This window comes from Canis lupus, chromosome 1, assembly GCF_011100685.1.
Source record: "Canis lupus familiaris isolate Mischka breed German Shepherd chromosome 1, alternate assembly UU_Cfam_GSD_1.0, whole genome shotgun sequence".
Taxonomy (NCBI): Eukaryota; Metazoa; Chordata; class Mammalia; order Carnivora; family Canidae; genus Canis; species Canis lupus.
Window position 1 is genome coordinate 15,279,732 of NC_049222.1, and position 13,097 is coordinate 15,292,828.

The following is a 13,097-nucleotide window of genomic DNA, read 5'->3' on the forward strand; positions in this document are numbered from 1 at the left end:
TTATTTGAATAACTGTACCACGGCATATTACATGAGAGAACTGAGTGCATACTACGTGAAACATGGCTCAGCTTGTTCTGAGTTAAGGACACTTGGAAGACCACATTTGCTGTTTTATCATGTCCAGAAACAGTCCCCCAATAAAAACCCTCTAAAAAACACGAACACAAACTATTACTGCTTGAATTTCCTCATTCATAAAATGAAATAAAACGGTGCCAAATCCTTGGGGAAGTTTTAAACCAATTAAAGATGAATTCCAGCTGTTTACAGCTTAATACTGCCCTGAGGCTTTTGGGATATTCTGAATATCAACCCCTACATGTCTTAGTTCAAAACAACTTGTAGGGCAGCCCAGGTGGCTCAGCGGTTTAGCGCCGCCTTCAGCCCAGGGTGTGATCCTGGAGACCCGGGATCGAGTCCCACATCAGGCTCCCTGCTTGGAGCCTGCTTCTCCCTGTGCTTGTGTCTCTGCCTCTCTCTCTCTGTGTTTCTCTCATGAATAAATAAATAAAATCTTAAAAAAACAAAAACACGTATTTCTTTAAATTTTGAAATGTTAGATTGGAAATGGAAAAGGTATATAGTTCGGTGGTTCCGATCCCTGTAATTCATATCACCTATTGAGAAGGAAAGATTTCCATCGGGTTCTTTGTAAATGTGCTAATGACTGACCTGCTGGCAGACAATAATGGTATTTATTAGCTAAAGAGTCCTTTTATCCATGGAATATTTTTAGCAGGATGAACCAGGTTTGACTAGGTTGCTTAATGTAAATAAACTTGGAATTTATGAATTTATGGGGTACAGCTTGCTGGAAAATACCATGTGAGCCATGTAATTAATGGAGTATAAAAAGCAGATGTTCCATAACCAGAATGGCTCCTTTTTTTTGTTCAGGCGGTGTCCTTCACTGCTTGTATCTTTCATGTTCAGTATGGTCCAACATGCATCCTTACACAGGAAAAGAAGGATATTTACCTGATGGTTTTAGATCTCTCCAGGGACAGAATGCTTGCCTCATACTTTGCTGTTGTCTCTATCCTTTGAGTTATTATTTTTTTGGGCACTGGGTAAGAGCCAGAATTCCTGTTGAATCTAATTTGGCAGTCTAACTCTCTGTGTTCTCTCACCTGGTCCCCATTTTGGGAGATTCAGTAAGTGTGGAGGGAGATTCAGGCATCTGTATGTTTAAAATCCTCCATGGTATGTAGCCATGATTGAGAACCATTCTTGAGAATCTGTGTAGTTCTTAGTTGCCATTTGTGGAATACCAGATGTTTTATAGCTTCTTTTTAAAATTGTTATAAAATCTCTAAGAGGTAGATATTATCTCAGTGAGCAGAAAAGAAAACTAAGAGAAGTCACTTTTGTACAGTTAAACAGCTAATAATTTGCAGGGGTAACATATATGTTTATATACGTGCATATAAAACTACTATAACATATTGGGTTCAAAATTCTATTTAATGTTGTCAGGGATTGCAGCCTATATGTTGTTGAAACTAGGAAACTGCCATTTTGATGGGAGTACGAAGTTTCTTTAGTGCATTTTTTAAATTGCAGGTTATGAAATCAATATGGTAGGTTATGACTAGTGTTGAAAGAAAATGAAATGGAACATATGCATGCCAGACTGTCACATGCAGTAAGGGTAAATATTGATGGTACCACTTTTGTTTCAAATATGAACAAGTGAGACGCCTGGGTGGCTCAGCGGTTGAACATCTGCCTTTGGCCCAGGGAGTAATCCCAGGAACCAGGATCGAGTACCATATCGGGCTCCTTGCAGGGAGCCTGCTTCTCCCTTGGCCTGTGTCTCTGCCTCTCTCTTTCTGTGTCTCTCATGAATAAATAAAATCTTAAAAAAACCCCAAATATGAACAAGTTTGTAGGTATATATACATATATAAACACAGACACTTATGTAGTATATTCTTATGTGTGTATAATTTGGTAAAATGTTTTGTTCCAAATATGTTTTTTTTTTTTTCTGTAGGGATTCGAGTTGGCCTTTCAGAGAGGCGTTAAGGGAAAAGGTGACCAGTAAGGCCTGGAGAAGTGGAATCATCTCAGTTACAATTCTCCACGAGTTGGGAAATTTAAGGAAGAACAGTAGTGCCATTCTCTGCTTGTGACCCATTTTAATAAACACTTACTGTAGCCACACATTGCTCTGAATACTTTACATTATATTGGCTCATGTAACAGGGTAGGTTCCGTTATCTTGGTTTTATAGGTAAAGAGACTGAGTCCTGGATTGGTTATGTCATTTCCCAAGATTGGAATCAAGTCTAGGCAGGTTGGTTTCAAGTTCCTACTCCTAACTGCCACTCCATGCTGTTTTATTGCATATGGAACGAATGCAATTGTTGAAGGAAACAAAGCCTTATCTCTTCTTGAAATTGACTAAGCCATGATGACAAACCATTGACTTCTTAGTAAAGAACAAAATTAATTTAAAATTAATTGGAGCATTCTTTCCTAGGCATAATTAGTGATTTAGTTTTAAAGTTCACTGGCTATTTTAAAAGTTGAATTTATCTTTGGAAAAAAATACGGTCTTTTCTTTCAGCCAGCCATTCAGCCCAAGGAGCTATAATCCTGATGGCAGCTCTCCAAGCTGTAGGCATGGTGTGGAGGGGAGAGGCAGCCCCTAGCCTCTATGATGAAGCAGCTTTCTACACTCAGACATACAGTGCCATAGCACGTGTCGCAGATGGTATGGGAGGTGGGACTAACCAACAGAACCCATGACAGTACTGCCTGCTGACACACCGAGAGGAAACACTGCAAGCTTGCCTTAGAGAAGCCTTCCTGATCTCGTTGGAACCCCCTTCCAATTTCCCACATCAGAAGTTACTGAACTGAGGCAGTAGAGGCATTCGCTACTCTGAGTGGGACGCTGGGCCATTTTCAGGAGGCAGGAGAACAAATTAAAGGTGTAGATGCAGATGGAAAATGAGGAAATTGGGACATACTAGTGAATTATGTAGGTGGTTTTCCTTTCTCTAACCATAATACTCCCACCAATTATGGGCAGAATAGGTATAATATTCACATACAGAACTGCCTTCAGTGAACAAAAGCTAGTGTTTGTTGGGCTCCCTGCTTACTTGCTTGGCTGAGGACATACTCTGAATTTGTGAGCAATTTGAAGGTGGGGCGTCATCGGCAGGCTTTCTAAATCCACACACACATACTCTGGGAGGGCAGGCTGTTTCCATACCAGCAGAAGCCTATTTCAGGTGCCAAATGATTCCATTTCCTGCTTGCCAGAAGTGCCTTGGGCATTTATTAAAAATTTAGGAGATCCTAAATTGTTTAGGAGATACTAAACATGGTATTTTTCAGGTAATATGTAACTAAATCTGGAGATTTGGTTTTGGGATTTACTAGTAAATCATGACCAGTTTATATGCCTGAGCATGCCATAAAGTTTCTACAAAGGAGATTATGAAGGTCCTAATAATTTTTTTAAAAAGTTAAATGGCCTATCCATAACATTTTAACCTAAGGTGATATATTGATTTTAGGGCAGTTTAATATGTGTTTTCTTTTTAGGAATATAAATCTCATTTATTTCTAATAAAAATGCAGAAGATGAATTAGATAGCCAAGCAGCATATAACTTGCAAATTATTTTAAAAGAAAATAACTTTTATAGGAAAAATGAGGATAAAATGAGCAATTTGGGGAAAGATAACAGGACAGTAATTTCCAAATGGATTTATTAAATGATAGCCAGAGATTTGCCTTTTATGTGCTTTTCCCTCTGAGAATCCAGGACTCCTAATATATATCTGAGTCTAGGGACCATTCTTTATTCCTGTCAGACAGTACAGAGTCAGGACCCCTCTATCTTGGCAATATGAATTCTCCTTTGCAACCAAAAGGCAGAAGGAGAATTATCCCCAGTTCTGATAGGAGGGATTCTTTCCCCCTCTGTCTGAATGATTATCTTGTTCTCTCCAGGCCTGTGACTGTCACCCTGTTCTGGCCAGTTTCTCTCTCAGGCCTTAGAGTTCTGCCCCAGAGTAAGCCCAGGAGACCCTGCTCTCTACCTCTGGCCTATTCACTTGTGGATTCCTCCTGACTGGGATATATTGGAATAGAAAACTTCTCGATTGTGTGCCTCCCTGATGCAGGCCAACTGATGATTTTCAAAGGCCAGTCATCTGAAGCAGTATTTTCTGTTAGCCAGACAGGATTCTTTAATTTTGTGTGCCTCATTTTGCTCCATGGCAGGAGTGGATGTAGGCTTGTTGGTGTCTTGCTTTTATTTGTATGTCTGTCATGAGTTGATGACTTCAGTCTTGTATACTGCACATACACACTAGGGGTGTGTGTATGTGTGTATGTGTTTTCTGACTGCATTCAGTCTCTTTTGCTTGTCACTTAGCAGTGTAACTCCTAACAACTGTATTCCCAGTGCTTACCATGTGGTAATCCAGATTCAGAATCGGGAAAGAAGATGTAGAAGTATATACTGGATACTTGATTGACTGTTTTAGAAATGGACTCTAAGTTTTTCGAGCTTATGCCTGTTTTGTTTCTCTCCCTCCATAAAATTTTCCCCACAGTATCTTTTCCAACATGAACAGATGAACTAATTGATCAGAAGATATAAATATATTTTTCTTGGCTTCTGAAAATATGAATTTATAGAATCTGTTTCATTTATGTTACGGTTGTTTTGGGGATAATATGGTTTTACTAACTTCTTCCCTCCTATTATACATTTTAAAAGCTTAAGGTTGAAATATCATTTCTATAAAGTTGATGTAATTCATACTAGAAAGATTAGTTGACTTCTAAAAATCAAATATCAGAATTCAAACAAAATCATTTTAGCCATTTTAATGCCTGCAAATGTAAAATGTTTACTAGTTGGTTAGATGAAGCAGATTTTCCCCAGTAAAGTTATTCTCAGGAGAGAAGCATCCTTGTTAAACTGAAGAAGCATGTATTCATTAAATACAAAGTAGCGCTAGGTAAGGGAAGTATCCAATAGAAAAGGCATTTGATAAATTGGGGTGCATTTAAAATGTGTTATCTGTACTAAAGCCCCAGATCCATTTTTGCCATTTGGCTTTCAACAATTAATATGACAGATGGCCCCCAAACAGCCTTGGAATCCTGATCTTTTGTGTCAAGCTTCAGAGGTTTGGCAGTTGCTCTGGAAGGTTGAGGTGTCAACCTATCAGCGGTTTGCACTTTGGCTCCAGAGTTGATAGAAGGAAATAGCCATGGCTGTAAGAGCAGCTCTCCTCCCTGCCTTGTTGGGGAAGCATCTTGATTGGAATCTTTAACTACAAAACACCATTTGGAGAGATTATTATGTAGGCTTGAAATAGAAAGCTCTATCTAGCCATTCTACAAGGCACTGAAGCCATTGACAGCAGGAATAGTTTCTATGTTCTTTTGTAGTATATGGAAATATATATATATATATAGTAGAGAAATCAAAGGTTCATAGGAATTGAAAAAATGTGCAGTGATCACTTTTGTATTCATTAATAAGATTTGAAGGTGGTTCTGTTTTGTTTTAAGTAGACTTCATGCCCAAGTGTGGAGCCCATTGTGGGGCTTGAACTCACAATCCTGAGCTGAGACCAAGAGTTGGACGCTTAACTGACTGAGCCACCCAGGCGCCCCAGGATTTGACAGTTTTTAACTTTTTTGTGCTATGTGTCTGTATGTGCTTTATCGAATTGGGGATGTTTTGATCCTCCCATCCCTTCCCCCTCCTGGGATATTTGGCAATATGTGGGGACATTTTAAGTTGTTACAACTCAGGGAGTGCTACTGGCATTTAGTGGGTTGAGGCCAGAGATGCTGTTAAACATTGTACGATGCACAGGGCAGCCTGTCCCAACAAAGAATCCATCCTAGAATATCAATAGGGCTATGATTAAACGTAAGGTAGGGGTGTGTGTGTGCATGTGTGTGGTGTGTGTGTGTGTGTGTGTGTGTGTGTGTATGTGAGTATGCATGTGTTTTTTGCTGAACCAATTGGCAGTAAGTTGCAGACATGATACATTACTTCTAAATAACATGAAAAAGCCATAATATTTAAACAAGAAGAACTAAAAAGGAGAGTCTTCAGAGATGGAAGAAGCAAAGGGAAAAAGTGCTAGAAAATTAGATACCAGGGGAGGGAAGATTCTGAGGCATAAGAAAGGTGAAATCTATGGAAAAACCTGATTGAGTTGTTGGTCACATCTGGGTCCTTGGCAGAAATGATCTGTATGGTTGTTCCAATCGCTACATCCTCCGGAACCTCCACAAAATAAAAGCCTGGTTCAAAGATGGGGGGCTCATCCACATCTTCCACGCTGATGTGCACTGTTGTTGTGTCCTGAAATGGTCCTAGGTTCAGGAAACGCATCTCTAGGTGAGGATTGGCTCCTTCCACTTTTAAGGTGTAACTTTTCTTGCTTTCAAAGCTCAGGGGCTGAAAATTATTGTGACAGGAAAATTGATTAGCCATGAGCATATATATCAAGGTTCTAAAGGGTCACCAATATTGATGGCTGGAAGGTAGACTCCCAACTTCACTAAAATGGTGGGAAAGAGGCAAAGGGAAAAACAAGGAACTTTTCCTTTGTTCCATAGTTGGTCTTTTTTTTTTTTTTTTTTTAAGATTTTATGTATTTATTCATGAGAGACACAAAGAGAGAGAGGCAGAGTCATAGGCAGAAGGAAAAGCAGGCTCCCCATGGGTAGCCCGAATCGGGGCTCAATCCCAGGACCTGATCATGACCTGAGGACCAAAGGCAGACGCTCAACCACTGAGCCACCCAGGTGCCCCAATAGTTCTTGGTCTTAAGGTCATTTTCAACAAATGGAGTAAAGAAGGTAAGGAATGTGGCTGGATACTTGAGAGAGGATGAAGGCAGCCAGTGTACTGGTCAGGAAATCCCATTACTCTGGGCAAGCTCTGCTTTACCTACCTGTTCTTTAGTCAGCTTAATCCCCGTATCATTAAACTGCTTGTTTACCTGAAAAGATGTCATGAGTACTAAGAGCTTGAGTTCAGTTTCAGAATACCTATACAACTGAGGCCTAGTCTTTTCCATCTTCTTTAAAAATAATTCTTTGGTACAAAGGCAATAGTGATTTTTTTCAAGAAACTACCACAAGCACCTTAGAAGGGTTCTCAGAATAATGTGCTAGATTAGTGTTTGTGTATTAAGTTTACCAGAGACACTCTCCTTTAAAAACCTCTTAAAGACCTAATCCAGTGCCTCATTTTCAGTGAAGAGATTGAGACAGAAGGCTGAGAATGTTGGGTTAAGCAGACGTGGCTACATAGTGTCAGAGTAGAAATGCTCTAGATTTTTAAATTCCTCACTCAGAGGTCATCCACAAACCTTTAATTTTGTCTATAAAATTCGATGTTACACATACAAATTTTTTGGTTGTCCCCGCCCCCCCTTTTAAAAATTCTATTCCTACCTTAAGAGTGTTTTATGTCAAAGTAAATACATTTTAGGGTAGAAAGTGAACTTCAATGGTATCTCTTAAGACAATCCATTTATTATTTTTTTTAAACTGACAAAATTTCTAAGTGTTTTGAGCAATAATTACCTCAAAGCATCAACAGAAGGATCATAGAAAGTTAGTCCTTTAAGATAATTACAGTGGTTAGTGAAGCAGTTATTAAAGCTTAAAAGTCACACGTCCACTTGGCAGCAACTTAAAGTTTTCTAACTAAATATTCACTGGCGATTTTTTTCATAAAATATGCTGAATGTCAGCAAATTTTATGTTAGAGGCATGTGTCCATTTAATTAACCGCTTTGCTTTTGAGAAACAAGTAGAAGTTGCTTGCTTTTACTTCATTTTCAAATTCTAACAGAGTTTTTTGTGCTGTTGCTGTTTGGTTATTTGTTTGCATTAGGTACACCCTGCATTATATTCCTTGTTTCGTGGAGTCAGCCATTCCCATTGGAACTAAGCAGCCATTTTACCGACTTCCGTGTCTCCCTAGTTTTTAGTCAAAAGGCAAGGTTTTAGGGGCGCCTAGCTGGTTTAGTCTGTAGAGCATGTGACTCTTAATCTCAGGATTGTGAGTTTGAGCCCCACATAGGGTGTAGAGATTACTTACAAAAAATAAATTAAAAATTAATTGAAAAAAAAAAAAAGCAAGATCTTATTAATAGGGAAATCTGCCACCCAGATTATGATATGCTCGAAGTAATAGTTTCACTGATTTATACTTACTCTCTAAATCTAGACATTCATTGTTTCCTGGTAAATTATATTATGTTCTCTTTAAATTCTTTCTTAAATATGGGTAATCCAAAGTGGGCACTGTTGTTTATGTTAGGCTTGAGCTAGATAAAGTTTGGTTTCCCCTTAATTTTAAGTCATTTTTCTACTTTGGTGTAATTTTGTATTTGTTTTCTTTTTAAAATTAAGGTATAATTTACATACATTAAAATTCATCTTTTTTAGTATATATTTTGCAGGTTTTGACAGATTACATAGTCGTGTTTCCATCATGATGAGATATAGAACATTTCTATCACTGCCATTACCCTTTGCCTTGTGCCCCTTTGTGGTAAGGGGTAGCCAATCACTGACCTATGCTCTGTCCCTAGTATAAGAATGTCATTAGGGGGATCCCTGGGTGGCGCAGCAGTTTAGCGCCTGCCTTTGGCCCAGGGCGCGGTCCTGGAGACCCGGGATCGAGTCCCACGTCAGGCTCCTGGTGCATGGAGCCTGCTTCTCCCTCTGCCTGTGTCTCTTCCTCTCTCTCTCTCTCTCTCTCTCTCTCTCTCTCTCTGTGCGACTATCATAAAAACAAAACAAAAAACAAAACAAAACAAAAAGCAAAACAAAACAAAAAACATTAAAAAAAGAATGTCATTAGGGGGCAGCCCCGGTGGCCCAGCAGTTTAGCACTGCCTTAGGCCTGAGATGTGATCCTGGAGACCTAGGATTGAGTCCCACGTTGGGCTCCCTGCATGGAGCCTACTTCTCCCTCTGCCTGTGTCTCTGCCTCTCTCTCTTTCTGTGTCGTCATGAATAAATAAATAAAATCTTAAAAAAAAAAGGCATGTAAATGGAACCATTCAGTATATTTTTCGTATCTGGTTTCTTTCACCTGGCATGATGCATTTGAAATTCATCCATATTGTTTTGTGAATGAATAGTTCATTCCTTTTTATTGCCAAGTTCTGTTTATTTTATGGGTGTACCACAATTTATTTATCTGTTCTCTACTAGAGGTACATTTGAGTTGTTTCCAGTTTCTTATGGTTATGAATAAAGCTGCCATGAACATCTGTATACAGATTTTTGTGTGAACGTAGGTTTTTATTTAATTTGGGCAAAAATCTAGGAATGGGATTGCAGGATTGTATGATTAAGTATATTTTTAACTTTATAAGAAATTTCCAAACCAATTTTTAAAGTGGCTCTACCATGTTGCATTCCCACCAGCAATGTATGAAAGTTCTAGTTGCTCAATATCCTTGTCATTATTTGATTTCATCAGTTTTTCTGATTTTAGCCATCCTCGTGGGTATGAAGTGGTATCTCATTGGAGTTTGATTTGCATTTATGTATCTTCTTTAAGAGTTCATGTATTCTGTATTCAAATCCTTTATCAGACATATGTTTACAAATATTTTTTAACCAATCTGTAATGACTTAGTAGTGCTTTTGAAGAGAAACTCTTAATTTTGATGAAACCTTATCACTTTTTTTTTTTTAGGAAGGAAAGAACATTCCTTCTTTTTTTTTTTTTAAGATTTTATTTATTTATTAGAGACAGAGAGAGAGAAAGAGAGAGAGAGGCAGAGGGAGAAGCAGACTCCATGTAGGGAGCCTGACATGGGACTTGATCCCGGGACTCCAGGATCACGCTCTGGGCTGAAGGCGGTGCTAAACTGCTAAGCCACCAGGGCTGCCCTTATTTATCACTTTTTAAAAAAAAGATTTATTCATTTGAGGGAGAGAGAGTGAGAGTTCATGAGCAGGGAGGGAAGGGCAGAGGGAGAAGCAGACTTCCTGCTGAGCAGGAAGCCCAATGCAGGGCTCAATCCCAGGACACTAGGATCATGACCTGAGCCAAAGGCAGATGCCCAACTGACTGGGTCACCCATGTGCATTATTTATCACTTTCTTACTGGGATTTTGGTGTTGTATCTAAGAAATCTTTGCTTTATAAGGATCACAAAGATTTTCTTCCATGTTTCCTTCTAGGAATTGTATAGTTTTAGTTTATTACATTTAGGTAAGTATGTAATCCATTTTGAATGTGTTTTTGTGAGGTGTGAAATGGGTTTTTTTGCATATGGATATCCAGTTTTTCAACACTATTTGTTGAAGAGATAAAGTGAGTTTTTAATTATTAAACGTTTTTAAAAAATAAGTTACCTAGTGATGATTACTTAAGATTATTGTCTCCCTCACTTACATAATTTTATTATTTAAAATTGAAAGAATACATTGTCCTAAATACTCTAAGTGTTAAGTTGTTCAAATTGAAATTCGAGTTTAACTTTTTTCTCGTGAAATGTTTTTTTGTACTTACTTTTAACATCAAGAAATTGTTTCCATAGTCATAATAGTAAAGCCAAGAATAGTAATCTCAAAACCTAAGTTCCAAATTCCAGAAATTTCCCAAAATTAGAGCACATTATAACATATAACGAATATATTCTTGAAAATTGAGTCACAAAAAACTGTGGCACAAAATAGTAACACAGCTTCTTTAAGCAGAATTAATTATTCCTTCCTCTGTTCCCATAGCACTTTGTCATACTTACATTATGGTTCTTTTTATTCCGTTTTACAGATGTTTCATTGTTGGTCCCTTTCACCAAACTTAAGGGTAAAGGCTATGAATTAGATTTTTATTCCCCAGTGCCTACCAAGGATCTAAAACCCAAAAGGCAGCAAAAAAATGTTATATTGAGTAGTGTAAAAAAGTTTTTCAGTGCAGGTATTAATAGTACTTGTTGGGTGATAATATATACAGATTTTATGTTACAATATTCAGTGATTTTAAGGTGTGCATCTTTTCATATTTTGGAATTTTGGAAATCCGTTGCTTCTCCAATTAATTGATGGCATCTTAAAATTGCTTTAGGCCCACCAGGAAATAGGATGCATGCATTTCAGTTGAGTTCTGCACATTGTGGATACTACATGTGTTGAACTTCATTGCCTTTTAAAATGTCTTCAGAAAGATTGTACTATGATTTGACATTGAAACAAAAATTGTTGTGTGGGTAGAATGGCATGGAAACAACAGCAGGAAGTAAATCTGCTATTAGTGAAGCACATATGTCTGTGTCAACAAGAGCTTTTTCAAAAACTATAAACTAAGGAAGAAGAAGGCATTGTATCATTTAAATTGCAAGATTTTTTCTTCTTCTTTTTAAAAGTAGTATATAAAATAGTGATGTGATTTACATTTCACAGGCATCTTAGATTTGCTCTTTGTGGACTACCTAAGAGGGAAATGGACTCAAAACAATTGCTTGTTGTATCCTGGGAGATGAAAGACATGCTGAAGATTGGAGTATGGTGTAACAGCATGCTCATCTAGAATAAAGAGCAATTTGAAAAATATGTGTTTCAAGTTATCTTTCAAGCATTTAAGTTAAGAGACTGAAAATCAATTGATTGATTACTTAAAAGCCAAAAAGACCCAAGGTACTGGGTAGTAATCAGTGTGGTTTATGAAGACCCAATTCTATCAATTCAACTTAATTTTTCTTTTTGAAAAAGTATGTGCTTTTTAGATGAATAATAGGGCTTAGGGAAATAAATCAAAAGCCGAACTTCTGTTTCAATTTTATATGACATTATTAATGACAAAGTAGAAGATGGGTGTGGATCAGGCATCTGAGTGAATGTTGTTCCAAAAGTATAGACTGAGCAGTCAATAGCCTCTAAAGTATTTATTATATTTGACTTGTCTATCTCCCAACGTATTGACCTCTTTTTTAATTCCATTTTCTGTCACTTCCTAAATTCAGAAGAGAAATCCAAATGACCTTGGCAAAACTGATGTCTGTTTTGATTAAACATGGATATAGTTTTAGTAATAACAATGAAAGACAGCAGTGTATCTTAGGAGCTTAATCTTTCTTCACATAAGGGAGCTGGAGAAACAACACTTTGAGGTTCCTTTCAAATACAAAATTGTAATAGTTAATGTTTTTAAAAATAAATGGCTTGTAATAAGGTCTAAGCTATATTCTAATAATTTGACATAAATTAGTATTATTTAGAATTATGTTATTTTAAGATACAAGATAAAATTGAAAATATATTGAGAATCCCAAAAGCTCTTTTTCTGATTGCTTAATTGTTTTAAAGAAAATTTTTATGTTAAACAATAATTATCCTAAGCTTTGAGCAAATATTTACCTTATTCACAGTTATCAGTCATGATACGCAATGTATTATTAACTGCTTACTTGGGGCATATCATGCATAGGGGAATGTTCTCAATCCTATATACCAAATTGGTATTATTATTTCTAATCATCTTTTATATTTCTTTTTTTTATCTTTTATATTTCTAACATGTTATTAACTCTCAAGGAATGAGAATAAAATAAGAAACTGTAATATTTAAATTATATTCAGATGTACTTGATGATTGTGAAGTTAATATCAGCATTTTACACTGCTTTGAGGTCATTGTGTGCTGGTTATGAAGATTTCTTGTTGGTGAAATGCTGAATATATCTGTTCTTTTGCTGCATTTGTATATTGCTTAAGTGAATATAGGACAAATGTATGTGAACTCTTCCCTTCAAAAGCAGTGTTAATTAAGCTCTGTGGAACAGCATATAGTAGTTATTAAGCACATTAACTTGTGCCCCATTCTAAGTTATGACCGTTGCTTTCATCAAGATCATTGCACATTAACTTGTGCCCCATTCTAAGTTATGACCGTTGCTTTCGTCAAGATCGTTGGTGATCTTCATGTTCCTAAAGTCTGTGTCAGTTTTCAGGGTTCTTACATGAGCTTCAGCAGCATTTGTCTTCCCTTCTCCTGGAGATGGTTTTTCATGCCTTCCAGAACACCATACTCCCTGGATTTTCCTCCTGTTTCCCTGCTC

The 13,097-nt window shown here is 37.3% G+C and overlaps 1 protein-coding gene and 1 long non-coding RNA gene across 4 annotated transcripts in view; one reads left to right on the top strand and one right to left on the bottom strand.

The window, feature by feature from the left end:
* CDH20 (cadherin 20) overlaps window positions 1-13,097 on the bottom strand; it is a 51,566-nt gene that overhangs the window by 18,790 nt on the left and 19,679 nt on the right. Inside the window, 1 exon segment of the mRNA NM_001286988.1 lies at window positions 6,204-6,457. Coding sequence (NP_001273917.1) covers window positions 6,204-6,457 — 254 coding nt within the window.
* LOC111094796 overlaps window positions 1-13,097 on the top strand; it is a 54,508-nt gene that overhangs the window by 17,644 nt on the left and 23,767 nt on the right. For 2 of the 3 annotated variants that reach the window (XR_005353426.1, XR_005353427.1), the window contains exon 3: window positions 2,000-2,212. This is a non-coding gene — a long non-coding RNA (uncharacterized LOC111094796). Of the gene's footprint in view, window positions 1-1,999; window positions 2,303-13,097 lie in introns of all 3 variants that reach the window. The other variant, XR_005353425.1, reaches the window with a different exon arrangement.